We start from the raw sequence: 18,498 nt of genomic DNA on the forward strand, positions 1-18,498 counted from the left end.
AGCTTCGTGAGGAGATTTGTCTGTTCTTGGACAGCAAAGGGAAAGACACAACACAACTCCGAGACGAAATGTTTCTGTGTGAAATGGCTTTTCTGTGTGACATTACGAGTCATCTGAATGCAATAAACTTGCAGCTGCAGGGTCGGGATCGTGTCATCTCTGATATGTGCAGTACAGTGAAGGCATTTAAAACCAAACTGACTCTGTGGGAGACGCAGATGCGGAAAGAAAATTTGAGCCACTTTCCCAGCTGCCAGACCATGAAAGAGAAGCTCTCTACCAGTGCGTTCCCGAGCACACAGTTGGCTGATAAAATAGGTATGCTTGCCGCTGACTTTCGACGCCGATTTGCTGACTTTGAAGCACAAAAAAGCAGGTTGGAACTGCTCGGTAACCCATTTGCTGTTGACGTGGAAAGCTCACCACCAAACCTCCAAATGGAGTTGATTGACCTCCAATGCAATGATGCACTGAGGGCAAAATATGCGGCAGTGGGTGCTGCGGAGTTCGCCCGTTTCCTCCCCGGCACAATGCCCCAGCTGCGCATCCAGGCTGCTCAAACGTTGTCTATGTTTGGCAGCACATACCTGTGTGAACAACTGTTTTCTTTGATGAACCTGAACAAAACATCACACAGAAGTCGACTTACTGCTGAACACCTCCACTCAATTCTGAGGATTTCTTCAGCTCAGAGCCTTACCCCGAACATTGATGAACTTGTGGAAAAGATGGGACACCACCAAGTATCACCCTCAACCTCAAACAAGTGAACATTACTGTGCAATCACATATTTAGAGTTTTTACTCAGTTCAAGTTTAAAAGTTAAAATTTAATATTTGTTTTCACTGCATGTTACTTCTCCTTAAACAAAGTGTTGTTTTTGATTAATAGATTTTTGCACTTTATTTTTTTGTATTTCAATCCAATTATATTTTAAAAATATTTCAGTTGAGTGGATGATAGAAAATTGCTATTATTGTTTTTTCTTTGAAGTAAATTTAGCCCACTTTTGCTAAAATAGAAAATATAGTCTACTGATGGTGCCTTGAATACCGGTTTCTTTCATTTAATGTTCATGTTATGGGGATATTTATATAAAGGAAATTTGTCTTTTGTGTCTGTTGAAAATTAAAGATTACTGACAGAGCCATAAGAAAATATTGCTTTATTTATCTGATCATATTGTAATATATTTGTTAGGTTTTCAGTAGGTTCAATTAGGTTCACTAGACTATATGCGTCATTTAAAAATTTTTCAATGAACATTCGAACAGTCCGGCCCTCGTCTTGTAGCTGATTTTTTTATTTGGCCCTCCGTCCATTTGACTTTGACACCCCTGGTCTAAGGCGTGAACGGGGAAGGGCACAGCCACAGGAACAATGGGGATCCCTAAATTAAGGGAGAACGACCTGTCTATAAAATTCCCAGCTGCGCCTGAATCGATGAGTGCCTTATGCTGGGAATGCGGGGAAAACTCAGGAAAAGTAACATACAAAAACATGTTTGCAACAGAGGGCTATGGGTGAGAATGATACCGGCTCACCTGAAATGACGCCAGCGTGCCCTGCCTGCTGCCTCGATCCCCAGAGGAACCAACCTGGCACTGACCGGCAGTGTGACCTCTGTGGCCACAGATGGTGCACGAGACGGAACCTCCTCCAATCTCCCTACGCACAGCACCTCCCAGCTCCATGGGCACCGGAGCGGCGGTGCTGGGGGATGGAACCGACAGAACCCGATCTGGACGACCGCGGGTAGCCAGCAGGTTATCCAGCCGAATGGACAGGTCCACCAGCTGGTCAAATGTGAGGGTGGTGTCCCTGCAGCCCAACTCCCGACAGACGTCCTCGCGCAAACTGCAGCTATAGTGGTCGATTAGGGCCCTATCGTTCCATCCCGCGCCGGCGGCCAGGGTCCGAAAATCCATGGCGAACTCCTGGGCGCTCCTCGTCCCCTGTCTCAGATGGAAGAGAATCCTCGAAATGATCCAGCGCCGCATCTCCTTCTCCCCACACGGCGTTGGCCCACTCCAAGGCTTTCCCAGAGAGGCACGAGACGAAGGCGAACACCTTCTCACAGCCTGAAGGAGCCGGGTGGACGGTTGCCAGGAAGAGGTCGAGCTGCAAAAGGAAACCCTGGCAGAGTGCAGCCGTCCCGTCGTTCTCCCGGGGAAGGGCGAGACGAATCCCACTGGGACCGGGTGAAGGGGGGAGAGGAGTGGAGATCCCGGTTGTGCTGGTCGAGGAGCTGGAGGAACTCCGTCTCTCCCAGCGGTTCATGGTTTGAACAACGCGATCCATGGCGGCGCCGCGATGGTGGAGCATCGCCGCGATCTCCTGGACGCGCTCCTCCACCCCTATTCCAGGGCACCTGCTCCTGCTGACTCCCATATGTTTTGGTTTGGGATTCTGTAGCGGGGTGCGTAATTGGCGGCAGAGAAGTCAGGCGCAAGAGAGCAGAACTGGGTAATAACCGGAGATTTATTAAGCAAAACCAACGCCATCCAGAACAACAAGATAAATGGGCACAAGAATAACCCGTTGTGCGCTCACGGGGAACGTTCACAAGCACTACAATAAACAATCCCACGCAAAAACATGGGGGGAACAGAGGGTTAAATACACAACAAGTAAATGAGGGAATTGAAACCAGGTGTGAAAAAACAGATGTAAAATTAAAAGTGGATCCACGATGGCTAGAAGACCGGTGATGCCGAGCGCCGCCTGAACAAGGAGAGGACCCGAATTCGGCAGAAGTTGTGACATAATTTGAGTCAATTGGAGGTGTACTTGTGGATGTATTTCAAGGCCTACCTTCAAACTCAGTGCCTCTTTGCTTGACATCATGGGAAAATCTAAATAAATCAGCCAAAACCTAAAAAAAAAATTGTAGACCTCCACAAGTCTGGTTCATCCTTGGGAGCAATTTCCAAATGCCTGAAGGTACCACGTTCATCTGTACAAACAATAGTACGCAAGTACAAACACCATGAGACCACGCAGCCGTAATACCGCTCAGGAAGGAGACACATTCTGTCTCTTACAGATTAACGTACTTTGGTGTGAAAAGTGCAAATCAATCCCAGAACAACAGCAAAGGACCTTGTGAAGATGCTGGAGAAAACAGGTACAAAAGTATTCACAGTAAAACGAGTCCTATATCAACATAACCTGAAAGGCCATTCAGCAAGGAAGCCACTGCTCCAAAACCTCCATAAAAAAGCCAGACTACGGTTTGCAACTGCACATGGGGACGAAGATCGTACTTTTTGTAGAAATGTCCTCTGGTCTGATGAAACGAAAATAGAACTGTTTGGCCATAATGACCATCGTTACATTTGGAAGAAAAAGGGGAGGCTTGCAAGCCGAAGAACACCATCCCAACGGTGAATCACGTTGTGGGGGTGCTTTGCTGCAGGAGGGACTGGTGCACTTCACAAAATAGATGGCATCATGAGGGAAGAAAATTATGTGGATATATTGAAGCAACATCTCAAGACATCAGTCAGGAAGTTAAAGCTTGGTCGCAAATGGATCTTCCAAATGGACAATGACCGCAAGCATACTTCCAAAGTTGTGGCAAAATGGCTTAAGCACAACAAAGTCAAGGTATTGGAGTGGCCATCACAAAGCCCTGACCTCAATCCCATAGAAAATGTGTGGGCAGAACTGAAAAAGCGTGTGCGAGCAAGGAGGCCTACAAACTTGACTCAGTTACACCAGCTCTGTCAGGAGGAATGGGCCAAAATTCACCCAACGTATTGTGGGAAGCCTGTGGAAGGCTACCCAAAATGTTTGACCCAAGTTAAACAATTTAAAGGCAATGCTGCCAAATACTAATTGAGTGTATGTAAACTTCTGACCCACTGGGAATGATGAAATAAATAAAAGCTGAAATAAATAATTCTCTCTACTATTATTCTGACATTTCTCATTCTTAAAATAAAGTGGTGATCCTAACTGACCTAAGACAGGGAATGTTTACTAGAATTAAATGTCAGGAATTGTGAAAACTGAGTTTAAATGTATTTGGCTAAGGTGTATGTAAACTTCCGACTTCAACTGTATGTAAATGAGATCTGTATTTCATTTTCAATAAACTGCCAAACATTTCTAAAAACATGTTTTCACTGTCATTATGGGTGAGAAAATGTATACATTTAACCCATTTTGAATTCAGGCTAGAGGTCGACCGATTATGATTTTTCAACACAGATACCCATTATTGGAGGACCAAAAAAGCCGATACCGATTAATCGGGCGATTTTTTAAAATGTATTTGTAATAATGACAATTACAACAATACTGAATGAACACTTATTTTAACTTAATATAATACATCAATAAAATCAATTTAGTCTCAAGTAAATAATAAAACATGTTCAATTTGGTTTAAATAATGCAAAAACAAAGTGTTGGAGAAGAAAGTAAAAGTGCAACATGTGCTATGTAAGAAAGCTAACGTTTCAGTTCCTTGCTCAGAACATGAGAACATATGAAAGCTGGTGGTTCCTTTTAACATGAGTCTTCAATATTCCCAGGTAAGAAGTTTAGGTTGTAGTTATTATAGGAATTATAGGACTATTTCCCTCTATAACATTTGTATTTTGACTATTGGATGTTCTTATAGGCACTTTAGTATTGCCAGTGTAACAGTATAGCTTCCGTCCCTCTCCTCGCTCCTCCCTGGGCTTGAACCAGCAGCCCAACGACCACAGCCACCATCGAAGCAGCGTTACCCATGCAGAGCAAGGTGAACAACTACTAGAAGGCTCAGAGCGAGTGACGTTTGAAACGCTATTAGTGCGTGCTAACTAGCTAGCCATTTCACTTTGGTTACACCAGCCTCATCTTGTGAGTTGATATGCTTGAAGTCATAAACAGCGCAATGCATGACGCACAACGAAGAGCTGCTGGCAAAACGAACGAAAGTGCTGTTTGAATGAATGTTTACACACCTGCTTCTGCCTACCACTGCTCAATCAGATACTTAGATACTTGTATGCTCAGTCAGATTATATGCAATGCAGGACAAGCTAGATAATATCTAGTAATATCATCAACCATGTGTAGTTAACTAGTGATTATGATTTATTGTTTTTTATAAGATAAGTTTAATGCTAGCTAGCAACTTACCTTGGCTTCCTGATTCACGTTACAGGTAGTCTCCTTGTGGAGTGCAACGAGAGAGAGGCAGGTCCTTATTGCGTTGGACTAGTTACCTGTAAGGTTGCAAGATTGGATCCCCCAAGCTGACAAGGTAAATCTGTCGTTCTGCCCCTGAACGAGGCAGTTAACCCACCGTTCCTAGGCCGTCATTGAAAATAAGAATGTGTTCTTAAATTACTTGCCTAGTTAATTAAAAGGTCTAAAAAATATATATATTTATTTTTAAAATCGGCAAATCGGCGCCCAAAAATACTGATTTCCGATTGATATGAAAACTTGAAATCGGCCATTCCGATTAATCGGTCGACCTCTAATTCAGGTTGTAACAAAAAAATGTGGAATAAGTCAAGGAGTATAAATACTTTGAGGGCACTGTATCATTAATCCAAAAATGTATGTAGCAACTGCCAATTGCCCCATTAACTGTTTGAATATGTTACAAACACAACCTTTGTCACAATCACTGATTAGACATGGATGGACAGAAAATCTACAGTGTGCAAAACATTAGGACCACCTGCTCTTTCCATGACAGACTGACCAGGTGAAAGCTATGATCCCATATTGAGGTCACTTGTTAAATACACTTCCAATCAGTGTAGATGAAGGAGAGGAAACAGGTTAAAGGATTTTAAGCCCAGATACAATTGAGACATGGATTGTGCATGTGTGCCATTCAGAGGGTGAATGGGCAAGACAAAATATTTAAGTGCCATTGAACAGGGTAGGTTTGAGTGTGTCAAGAACTGCAATGCTGCCGAGTTTTTCCACTCAACAGTTTTCCTTGTGTATCACTCGGTCTCCCGAGTGGCGCAGCGGTCTAAGGCACTGCAGCTCAGTGCAAGAGGCGTCACTATAGTACCTTGATAGAATCCAGGCTGTATCACATCCGACTATTATTGGGATTCCCATAGGGGTGCGCACAATCGGCCAGAGTAGGCCATCATTGTAAATATTTTTTTCTTAACTGACTTGCCTAGTTAAAGGTTAAATTAAATAAAAAAACATTCAAATGGTCCACCACCCAAAGGACATCCAGCCAACTTCACAACTATGGGAAGCATTGACATATACATTGGCCAGCATCCCTGTGGAACGCTTTTGACACCTTGTAGTCCATGCCCCGACAAATTGAGGCTGTTCTGAGGGCAAGGGGGTGCAACGTAATATTAGGAAGGTGTTCCTTATCGTTTTGTATACTCAGTGTATGTAGCATGGGCATGGCACAATTTGCCAGGTCACAATTGTAAATGACAACTTGTTCGCAACTTGCCTACCTGGTTAAATAAAATAAATAATTGATTTTACCCATTCAAATTTCCAAAAGATGTAGTGTAAAATCTAATTAAGTCAACCTAAAAAAAAAAAAAATATATATATATATAACCAATGCATGAGCAAACATTATTTTGCTTGTGACAACTAGTTTCAAGATCCTCTTACTTTATAATCAAAAAGACAAATCATACACTCAGTTAAAAATAAAGTTATCAATAAGAATCCAACAACAGATGACCAGTTGACTGGTTTATTTTGTTTATTAATGTCTTTTGATTGAAACACCATTCATACAAAAGTAACACCCAATAAGGAAAAAATGTCAAATGTTGCCCTTGAACTACTACATCCAAAACACAAGGCATTTGAATGAATGATAGAATGTTTAACACAGGGAAAATGAATAGCTTACAACAATGGTCAATTTCATGTCAAATACTTAAATGGTTTACGATCATGTAATATTTACATAATGTACAATGCTGTGGTTTTAGATTTGGAAAGTTTTCAAATGTTTAGAAGAGCTACATGGATCATACATGGCTAAAAGTATCCCACGTCATTATTAAAGTCTAAGTGATAATATGTTTAGAAGGTTAGGCAGAGTAATGGATTAGCAAGCAGAAAAGAAAAAAAAAAGAGAAACTGGTCAATATGGATTCCTAAAACTGTCAATGACAGCCCATTATACTTTATCAGAGTCAGGAATTCATTCCATGGTCAAAAGCTTACATTTCACTTTGTGTAATGTGAACTGAAACTTTTATAATTGCATTCAGGGCACATAAGACATTTAAACAACTATATACAATTGAACATGGAGGTTATTACAAATTAGTGCTCTATGGAAAGGTAATAGTATCAATGAACTGCAGTTCTGACCAGATATAAAATGTTAAAATAGGAGGAAATCTGTAAATATAATCTAAACCTTTCCACGAACCAGGTTGTAGGCCAAACATTTGAGAAGACATGGGGTAAAAACACAGTTAAGCATCTTGTGAGCCAATCAAAAACTTTAAACGATTAAGATGGATGTGTGAACACAAAATTGCTTGTTGACTGCAAACAGCACCAGAAAAAATAAAAATAAATTCTATGACATGACTGAGTTCATTGGATAATTGAACACAATCAGTGAGGCGGGAGGTCTTTTCTATGTCCATTGTCAAGCTTGTCTTTTTACATTTAGTTAAGTGGGAGGTTTTTGATGGTGGGAAAATACTTATGGTCCAGCAGCATGAGACATTTGATGTTCCTCTAGAAGATGTGGGAAAGCAAACGCTTTGTCACACTCTGTGCATTCATATACAACTTGCCCAACATGACTTTCTTGATGCTGCCTGAGAAGAGACAGTCGACTGAATGATTTGTAGCACATGTCACAGCGGTGGTCTCCTCCAGATTCCTGTTCGGTGTGCACTTTCATATGCAATGACAGGTCGTGTGCCGAGGTTAATGTTTTGGGGCAAACTGAGCACTTGTACTGGCTCTCACTGTCTGTGGCTTTGTATGTCGGGTCGGCTCGTTCAGTGCCAAACTTATGTTGTCTTCGCTCATGGTCTCTGAGATATCTCTTCAGAGCAAAGGTCTTTCCACAAGACTGGCACTTGAATGGCCGTTCATTGTGATGCTCTTTGTTTAGATGCTGCTGGAGACTACCGCGAGAAGAGAATCGCATTAAGCAGACAGTACAATTAAAGAAGTCCTCCCCAACATCCAGCTCCTCCTCCATTGACTGTCTATTAGACAGATGTGGGCGTTCATGGTCTATAACAGCATGTTGCCGACGTGCACAGTGGTGCTGGGGGAAATCACTGCCCAAGAAGCTCTGACCACACTCAGTGCACTCGTATTGTGTTGCAGCAGTCAGATGGCTCCGCTCATGTTCAGCAAGCTTGCTTTTGTTGGGAAATGTCAACTTGCAAACACTGCAAGCAAACGTGTTCTCTGAGTGTATTGAAAGGTGACTTGCCAATTCTATAGCATGAGCAAACCTGTGAGGGCAAATTGGGCATTTGTAAATTGTTCTCTTCTCTGAAACAGTTTCCCAAGCATTTGTCACTGAGCCTCCTTTCAGAGCGTCTGCTGCAGCCTCATCGTCACCGTGTTTATTTAAATGACTGACAAAATTGTGACGGTAGTTGAAACTCATGTGGCATTGATTGCACCGATACACGTATGATTGTGGTATTTGGTAGTGACTGAGCTCATGCTTATTTAAGTGAGACGCTTGCAAGAAATGCTTATTACATTCATGGCATGAATAAGGTCGCTCTCTGGCAGCCATGCACCCATGCTCAGAAAGTTGTTCTGGTTCTTTGAAACGTTCATTACAAACCCCACAACGATATTGAAGGTGTTTCATTGTAGAGGAAGAGGCAGTAGGAGAGGGGGATGCAGTCCTCTCTGGTGGAACATCCTCTGTCTCAGTGTGGATTTTCCGGTGCTCTGCCCGACTCATCTTGCAGGAGAATGTGCGATCACATATATCACAAGGGAAATTGTCATCGCGGTGGGTGCCCATGTGCTCTGCCAGCTGCGAGGGCCCTGTGAAGCTGAGCGGGCACTTGGAGCAACGGTGTTGACGGCTCTTTCCATGAGTATGCTTGTGTTTGCGTAAGGCAAAGAGTGAGACAAAGCCTCTGCCACATATTTGACACTGATACTCAGACTTGTGGCTCCGAAGGTGCTGTTGCAGTTGCCCTGCCTGGAAAAAACATTTGCCACATTCTGCACACTCATGAGGTTTTTCACCGAGGTGACAGCGTTGGTGATCCTCAAGGCTTTCTGATGTGGTGAACGTTTTCCCACAGACATGGCAGGGGAAGTAGTCTGCAGAGTCAGAGTCCTCATTAGCATCATTTTCATCTTCATCATTACTTGCATTACTTCCTCCATCCACATCAACGTCCATGTCAAATTTCTCTTGCACTGCAGTCTCCTTTTCCTTCACGTGGATAACAACATCCATGTTCTTCTGGGTTTGATGCTTCATCCTAATATGTTTAACAAGTGAACTTCTGATTGAATAGTTCTTGTTACAGACATGGCATGTATGAATTAGTTCTTTTGAATGAGCTTGGCTTTGATGGTTTTCTAAAGATTGACTAGTCCAAAACCTTTGTTGACACTCTTTGCAGACAAATGGTCTATTTGAGTCATGACAAGTTCTATGGATGTCAAGGTCAGAAGGACAGGGAAAAGTCTGTGGACATTGTGGGCAAGAAAATATCTTCTCATTCCAGTGGCCTCTCATATGCCTTGCTAGGTCTGAAGGATTAGCAAACGTCTTACCACAAGGCTGGCAGAATTTCTTTTTTCTTTCTAGCTCCTCACGCCCATGGTCCTCTAAATGGCTGATGAGCAGAAGCCCATCTGTGAAACTTCTATCGCACTCTGAGCACTGGTACTTGTTGCCTGGGACTTGTTGACCACTATGTCTTCTATCATGGGAAGATCTTCCTTTGCCTTGATTTCCAGAGGAATTCTGCAGTGTTAAATCCTTCAAGTCATCTTTGCAGGAGAAATTAGTCTGCAAAACCCCAGTGCCTGTTGTTTTGTAACCTTGGTTGAAGACTAGAACAGTCTCTTTAAGAGTAGGATCCAGCTCTGAAGTAATTACAGAGTCCGTGTTAACTTCTTCCTTCGTGACCTTTACAAGTCTACATTTCCTTACATGTTTCCGACATAAGTTTTTGTTCCAAAAGCCTTTATTGCATTTCTTGCAGTTGAATGGGTACTCTCCTAAATGTGTACGCATGTGTCTGGAAAATCCACCCTTATTTCCAAAGTGCAAGTTGCACTGTGGACATTTAATGGGTTTGTTCATATCGTTTGGATCACTGTCTTGATCAAGCATGAGATTGTTATCACTATTCTGCCGAGTGTCACCATATCCTTCATCCATAGGCTCCTCTTTTATGTTCACCATGCTAGACAACTGCTCCTGTAGAGGTGAAGCCTGATTTGTTGGAGTGTCTCTATGCGTGTTGAGAAAGTGTTGCTGGAGCTGTGAGAACAGCAGGAAGCGGGCACTGCAATTAGCACAGGAGAACCCTTTTGGTGGACTGCCAGCAGTGGACTCAGTTCGACTACGGGCAGGTGATTTACACTTGACAACACATGTCAGTTGATGGTTCTCGAGTTCGTCTTGCGAAAATACATTGCCACATCTGTCACAAAGCACTCTGTCAAGAGATTCCCCTTTGCACCTGTTCAAATGGCGCTGCAGGTAGTCCCTACGGATAAATCTTTCACCACAATTAGAACATCCAAAAGGTTTCTCCCCTGTATGCAAGCGGGTGTGAACCCTCAATTGCTCACCACTTTTGAAAAGGCGAGGGCAAAAGGTACATTTGAATTTGCGTTTGTCTTTATATTGCAGCTGGATCCTCTGTAGAAGTCGGTTTGTCTCTCTAGATGGTGGGCTTGTAACATTTAGCTTTTCTGAAAGCTTTGATTTTGCGTAAAATCTTTGACATGCACCAATGTTTATATGTCTCTTAAGTGATTTTTCATGAGTAAATGAACTGACGGTTCTTATAGCATGTGACATGGCAATATGTCGGGACATAATGCTGTGAGAGGGGAAGATCTTTGAACATATGCTGCAGTCAAACCCTTGTTGCTTTCCTGAATCGGTAATGTTCAGGTTATTTTGCCAGCCCATTCCAACATCTGCCAGACTAATTTTGGCAATGCGAACTTCTAAACGTTGTCTTTTCCCTTTGCAGCGACTCTGGTGCAGTTTTAGATGATCATGTCTGGAGAAACAGCTGTCACAGGCCTTACAGCGATATGGCTTTACCTCTGTGTGCGTTAGGATGTGCCGCCTTAAGTTTCGGGATTTCATGAAGATTTTTGTGCAGATATTGCACTTATATTCACCAAGGCTGGCGCTTGGTGGCTTTTGTCTATTAACACCATCACAGAAAGCTTCATGCTGTAAGCATCGTGATTGGATTCCATAGCTGTGACCACAGTGCATGCATGGATATGATTTTTCTCCAGTGTGTGACCCAATATGTCTCAGGAGAAAACTTCTGTACTTGAACTTGCTTGGACAGTGGGGGCATTTGTGCTGCAACTTGTCCCTGCTACTGGTCCTAATTTCTATGGTGTTTTTTTGCAAGGGCTTGGCAGAGTTGCAAGTCTTCTCATGGAAATTCCGATTATCACTCCTTGTAAAGTACTTTCCACAATTCCTGCAAGGATGCATGTTTGAGTTGCCAGAATTGCTGGTGTTTTTTTGCAAGGGCTTTACAGAGTTGCAAATCCTCTCATGGACATCTCGATTATAATCTCTTGAAAACTTCCTCCCACAATTCCTACAAGGATGCCAGACAGTGCTCACTGGCTCTATAGATTTTATGTTTGAGCCATTGCAAAGTCTTTCATGTAACTTCCGCCTTTGTCTGTAACATTTACCACATTTTGGACAGGGGGTTACTGTATTTTGCATGTGGCCATTGTGGTGCAATAATAAACGGGGCAATTTTTCAAATTCCCGGGGACAGTATGAACATTTGTATACTTTCCTTATTCTTGTCACCAAAGATTTTGATGAGACATCTTCACTTTCTTTGATAGTGGGCAGTTCTTGTTTGCTTTGTGGACCTGTACACTTTTCTTGGTGCAACTGGAGATATTCTTTTCGACGAAAAGATTCTCCACAACTCTGACAAGAAAATGGTTTCTCCCCTGTATGAATGCGTATATGACGCACCAAAGATGTGCGGGAAGAGAAGAGGCGTTTACAAAACGGACACTGACTTGAAGAGGACTCCGATACATGGTTTAGGCAGTGACTACTCAGTTCTGTGCCACTGTGAAAGACCTCTGGGCATATGGGGCACCCCAACTTTTCTCCCTCTTCCTGCTCTTTGACTGGTGGCAAGGACCCAAGCGGCTCAAGTTTTGAGGGGTGCCTCTGTTTTTTCTCTTTGAGTGGCTGCTCTTGCTGAAGTTTGTGATGTGATGCCATATGTCGAAGAAGATACACTGGGTACTGGAACTGCGATGGGCAGTCTGGGCACTGAAGCATGCCCTTTTTGATGTGAGATTGCCTGTGTTGAATCAAGTCCCCAATGGTAGGAAGTATCTTCTTGCAAACAGTACACTGTATCCTTCGCTGGTGCACTTTTTTGTGAGCAACAAGATGGATCTCTTTCCCAAAACGTTTTCCACATTCCAGGCAGCGATATGGTTTGTCACCCATGTGCATACTACAGATGTGTTTCTTCAGGGAATATGAAGTGTTGAACCATTTTCCACAGAAGAGACAGGAAAAGGGCTGGCTGCTGGCTTCACTGGAGAGTGGACCGTCTTTGGGCTCCACAATACTAGCCTTGGACTTGTTAGAAATTGGAATTATGTTTGAATACCTGAACTTGATCTTCTTTCCAGTGTTTTCAAACAACTTATGTTTCCTCATGTGTCTGTACTTTCCAGAAGAATGAGCAAAAACGGCCGGACAGTAGTTGCATTTGAGACCCGGCTCATTTTGATTCAGTGCTGTTTTCAGTGGCGGCTTTTGTGTTTCTTTCTGGGCCATGTTTTCCTGGCGTTCAGCTTTGGTCCTTGAAGTCTCATTGTGTATATATTCCTTGAGGCACACCAGTCTTATGTGTCTATGTCGGTTAGAAGCATTAGTAAAGGTGGTGGTGCAGAAGGGGCATCGAAATTTCATGTCAACTTTCCCTGAGATTCCCTGTGTAAAGTCTTTAATGCACTGCTCACGCAAATGGCGGGACCGGTTGTAGGAATATTTGAAAAGGCGTGGGCAAAGAGGGCACTTGAATTTCTCATTCATCTCAGCTCCTTTGCATCTTTTCTTGTGCCTGCTAAAATTGCTTGAATAATTGAATGTCATCAGGCATTTCTGACACTTATATGACCTGTATGTGTTCTGACACTTAGGCCGAACCTTATATGACCTGGTTTTTGTATGGTGTACATTGTATCCATGCTTGTAGAGTTTTGCACTGCTTGCAAAGCTTTTCCCACAAAGACGACAAACATGCTCCTTGCAAATGTCCACTAGTTTCACAAAACAATCTGGAAGATTGGCATAGGGGCTGTCTGGTGGGAGGACAGTTCCCTTTTTGTAAATGCTGAGACGTGGGGTTGTTTGAATTTGTTTAACAGGAACTTGTGAATTTCGACGCCGGCATTTATTTTCACGTAAATGTCTGTTCAGACTACGACATTGTGAAAAGTTACAGCCACACCTATGACACTTATGTTCAGTTCTACCCGAGTGCCTCTGCACATGCTTGTTGTAATCACAGAGTCTGTAAAATGTATGTGTGCAGTATCTACATTTGTGAAAAGCATGCCCGGTTGATTTTCTCTTCTGGGGTTTCATATTAGAAGAGAGTTGTGCATTTTCATCAATAATACCACACTGATGTTTCTTGGCTAGTGAATCACATGTCAAGTAAGTACCACAGGTCTGACAGAAATTGAATTTGTTCTCAGAGTGGTTACAATGGTGGTGCTCAATTAGATGGTCTATACTTTGTGTAGCCTGTTGGCATGCTGCACACTGATAAGCCCCACCTGTGTCATTTTTTAGTTCAGAGTTCCTGAGCAGTACAATAGGGTGCATGCATTTCCTCATATGCAGTGAGGATTTCAACTGAGCTGCTTGGTCCTCAAAATCCCTCTCGTCTTCAATGTTATCAATAGTTGAATCTCCTCCCTCCTGGTTCAACTCAGTTGAATCAATAGACCCGGTCTCCCCCCTTTCCTGATTACCCTCAGTGTCACTCATACAATCTTCTCTTGACAATGGTTCACCGTAGCATTCACTTAGCACTGGGGGTTCTTGCTCATCATCTGCTGTGTATACTTTATGAAATGTCTTTCTTGTGTTTTCAAGACCAGCTCTCACAAGGTCTGGTGGCTTGATATGGCGCATTAGGTTCTGTTGGGATGCCTGGTCCTCGTCCAAACAAGATGATACATTTGACTCATCGATAGGTCTTAGCCACTCATTTTCAATACAGGACTTCTGTTCAATTCCAAAGTTGTTCAGACCTAAACAACGCTCCAAAAAATCAAAGCTACTGTGATCCTCTTTCCCTCCACTTCCACGAATGGAATCACTTGCACTTTCCTCATAGGTTGAGTTTGTACTTTGAGTGCCACTACCAACGATCTCCTGAAATCTAGTTTTCAGCGATTGATTTTCAGGGAATTCCAAACAAGACTCAAACGTTTGATTGCTACCCCCAAGGCCTAATCCACAAATGACAGAGGAACTTTTGCCATTTTCTTGACCAGCAACCTTTAAAGAGTCATTATCCTTTACTGGATCCTGATATTCAAAGGCACAGGTATTATCATTCAGCTTGTGAGCAGAATCTTGAGCATTGGATGCATCGATACCCTGCGAGTCCATAGTTCCTTGGGATAATGAATGCTCTTCCTCTTTAAAGCTCTCGCTTACAATGGTTCCTTCATTTTGGCCCTCTAGGCTACTGACATTTGAGTACCGATCCTCTTCCTCCATGCATTCCTCTTCCGCATTCTGTGCTTCATCATCCAGTTCCTCTTTTCTCTCATTCACTGAGGCAGTCAAACTTTTTTCGCCACCTGAGGGAGAGTCTGTGTGTTGATCATCTTGCTCCATGCAAGTCTCATCTTTCTCATGTGCTTCTCCATCCAGATGATCCTTTTCTCCCTCGTCCTCTGAAACAGATAGGCTTTCTGGAGCACCGGAGGTCTCCGAGTATTTATTCTCTTGCATCATGAATGTCTCCTTTTCCTTCTCTGGTGGTTCATCTTGATCCTCCTCTACCTCACTCTCTGTTGTAGACATGCTTTCTGGGGAACCTGTGGTGGTCTTTGGGCTCTTCCATGCACATTCATTTTCCTTCTGGTCATCTGCAACCAGTGGAGAATCATTTGAACCATGTTTTAACATTTCACAAGAAGGCCCTTTCCTGTCAACATTGGACTCTGAGCAGCTACTAACATCTGAGTAGTCCTCTGGAATGGAAAGGTTCAATAAGTCACATTCTTGTTTAAGATCATGGGGGTTTAGGTTTGCACCTGAAGTTGAGAGGCAATTACTTGAACTGGCTGCTCTAGCTGAGGCAAATAGGCTGTTGCTTGTGTGGTTAAACTGACCTTCATGATGTACTGGTTGACCCTCATCTTGCCAAACGACGTCATCATAGTATTTCTGTTGTACAAAATCAGAACTAGTATTGGAATTTGAGAAAAAGTTTGAACTCAAGTTCAAGTCTGAGGAAATGTTTTCCGGTGAAACCACGGTGTTGGAAAGGTCATTATGTTCAATGAGACTTTCAAGGTGGTGCGCCAAACTATCTTCAGATTCCAAAGGCACATTCAAAGTCCTTGAATCCGACGACAATGGCGGAAGGTTCCGAAAACAAGTGTTAAATCCTTGAGCCATGCTCGACCTCCACAGGTGACCTGGGAACACTGTTTTCCAAAACCCAATCCTGAAAGAGAATACATATACATGAAAGATATTGAATATTGCACACACTGATACCACATACAGTTCATTAAAATACCTTGGTAGAAGTGGGTATTGGTGATCAAATGTTAGCTGTATAAGGAGAGTACACCATATCAAGATTAAGGCAAATGTCTACATTCGTTAGGCTACATTTCTTGTCACGTTTGTCTCTGCATGCAAAACAATTGGACCAAATACTCACCACCTGCTTTAGCATGTGTGTATGGGGTCCAGGTTGATGTGGGTAAGGCTACATTTACCCATGAAGCTAGAAAATGAAACAGAAAAGGTCATCAAAATTGGTCTTCAAACTTTTTTATGTTGATAGAAAGTAACACCAAATCAGGACGTCATTACATTTAACCATTTCTGAATGGGCCAATGTCATTGGAACAGAGCTTGCAGAGGTTCATGAGTCGAAATACAAAAGGATTTCAAATTCACAAACTCCTCTGGCTCAGTATAGGCACTGTTTATTTTTCCACAGTTTGCAAACCTTTTCCTTGTTGGAGGTAGGGTAGTCAATTTAGAAGCATTTGTGGAGCCCTGTACCCAAGCTGTACTTTGCCGGCCTGATTATGCATCCACCATAGTTGTCCTTTCCAGCACAGTTCCAACAATGTGAAAAGAAAATATCTAAGCCAGCAAAGTACAATCTTGGTTGGCACGGTAGAGAAAGGGGTATTAGGCTACACCGTCATAGTCTTTACTAGAGAGATCTACCAGCTAAGAGCAGTAGTAAGATGGCAATGTCCAGAAACAACCCAAAAGCTACAGTTGCATTCGGAAAGTATTCAGACCTCTTCTCAGTTTCCACATTTTGTTACGTTACAGCCTTATTCTATAATGGATTAAATCACCCCACCCCCCCTTAAATCTACACACAATACCCCATAATGACAAAACAAAAACAGGTTGTCATTTTTTAAATGTATAAAAAAATAAACAGAAATACCCTATTTACAGAACTATTCAGACCCTTTCCTATGAGACTCAAAATTGAGCTCAGGTGCATCCTGTTTCCATTGAATATCCTTGAGATGTTTCTACAACTTGGAGTGCACCTGTGGTAAATTCTATTAATTGGACATGATTTGGTAAGGCACACACCTGTCAATATTAGGTCCTACAGTTGACAGTGCATGTCAGAGCAAAACCAAGCCATGAGGTCAAAGGAATTGTCCATAGGGCTCCAAGACAGGATTGTATCGAGGCACAGCATTGAAGGGCCCCAAGAAAATAATTGAAGAATGGCTGACGTTTTACGGTCCCCTAACCAAATTGTACTACTGTGTGGTTTCTTTAGCGTTATTTGTAACTTATTTTGTACAAAATGTTTCTGCCACTATCTCTAATGAACAAAAATAGTTCCCAGATATCAGGACAGCGATTACTCAACCCATACTGGAAGAAGAGTTTTTCTTTAACCTCTCTTGGGTAGGGGGCAGTATTTTCACATCCGGATGAAACGCGTGTCCAAAGTAAACTGCCTGTTACTCAGGCCCAGAAGCTAGGTTATGCATATAATTGGATAGAAAACACTCTAAAGTACCTAAAACGGTTAAAATTATGTCTGTGAGTATAACAGAACTGATATGTCAGGTGAAACCCTGAGGACAAACCATCCCCCAAATAAATGTTCAGCCTACCACTGTTTTCAATGGCGGTCACTTTTATTACAAGGCAAAATCCTCCCAGATTGTTGACATCTAGTGGAAGCCCTAGGAACTGCAGTCTTTAGAAAGAGTTTAATGCTGGGTTTTGGAAAAATTAGCCAGAAATTGTAGTTTTTCTAGGTGGCTCCCATTTTGGCAGTAGTGTTTCCAAACGCGTGGCATTCTTTGGTATTTTTCTCCAGTAAAGACTATAACAATTCTCTGTCTTAAATGTTGTTTATGTATGTATTAGGGTACCTAATGTTTGATTATAAACGTTGTTTGACTTGTTTGGAAAAGTTTATTAGTAACGTTTGGGATTCATTTTGTATGCATTTTGAAGGAGGCAAACTGAGTGGATTATTGACTGAAGCGCACCAGCTAAACTGAGTTTTTATGGATATAAAGAAGGACATTATCGAACAAAAGGACCATTTGTGATGTATCTGGGACCTTTTGGAGTGCCAACAGAAGAAGATCAAAGGTAAGGCATTTATTATATCGCTATTTCTGACTTTCGTGGCGCACCTGCCTGGTTGAAATATGTTTTTCATGCTTTTGTATGCGGGGACCGCTGTCCTCAAATAATCTCATGGTGTGCTTTTGCCGTAAAGCCTTTTTTGAAATCTGACACAGCGTATTTTAATGTATTATAATTGTGATTTTATGAAAGTTAAATATTTATAATTCTGGAGTTTGAATTTCGCGCTCTGCAATTTCACCGGATAAGAAGTTAGTTACCCTTCTCTAGGGTAGGGGGCAGCATTTGGAATTTTGGATGAGAAGCATGCCCAAATTAAACTGCCTTCTACTCAGGCCCAGAAGATAGGATATGCATATAATTAGTATATTTGGATAGAAAACACTAACGTTTCCAAAACTGTTAAAATAGTGTCTGT

General features: G+C 42.4%; 1 protein-coding gene across 1 annotated transcript in view; it reads right to left on the reverse strand.

The window, feature by feature from the left end:
* Positions 1 to 6,695: 6,695 nt before the first annotated feature.
* The window catches only part of LOC139422890 (zinc finger protein 236-like), a 43,814-nt gene continuing 32,011 nt past the window's right edge, over positions 6,696 to 18,498 (reverse strand). Inside the window, exons 2-3 of the mRNA XM_071174341.1 lie at positions 16,147 to 16,212; positions 6,696 to 15,924 (exon numbers count right to left, since the gene is read on the reverse strand). Of these exons, the coding sequence (XP_071030442.1) occupies positions 7,674 to 15,875 (8,202 nt within the window). The 5' untranslated portion in view covers positions 15,876 to 15,924; positions 16,147 to 16,212 and the 3' untranslated portion in view covers positions 6,696 to 7,673. The remainder of the gene's footprint in view (positions 15,925 to 16,146; positions 16,213 to 18,498) is intronic.

This window comes from Oncorhynchus clarkii, chromosome 2 (assembly GCF_045791955.1).
Source record: "Oncorhynchus clarkii lewisi isolate Uvic-CL-2024 chromosome 2, UVic_Ocla_1.0, whole genome shotgun sequence".
Taxonomy (NCBI): domain Eukaryota; kingdom Metazoa; phylum Chordata; class Actinopteri; order Salmoniformes; family Salmonidae; genus Oncorhynchus; species Oncorhynchus clarkii.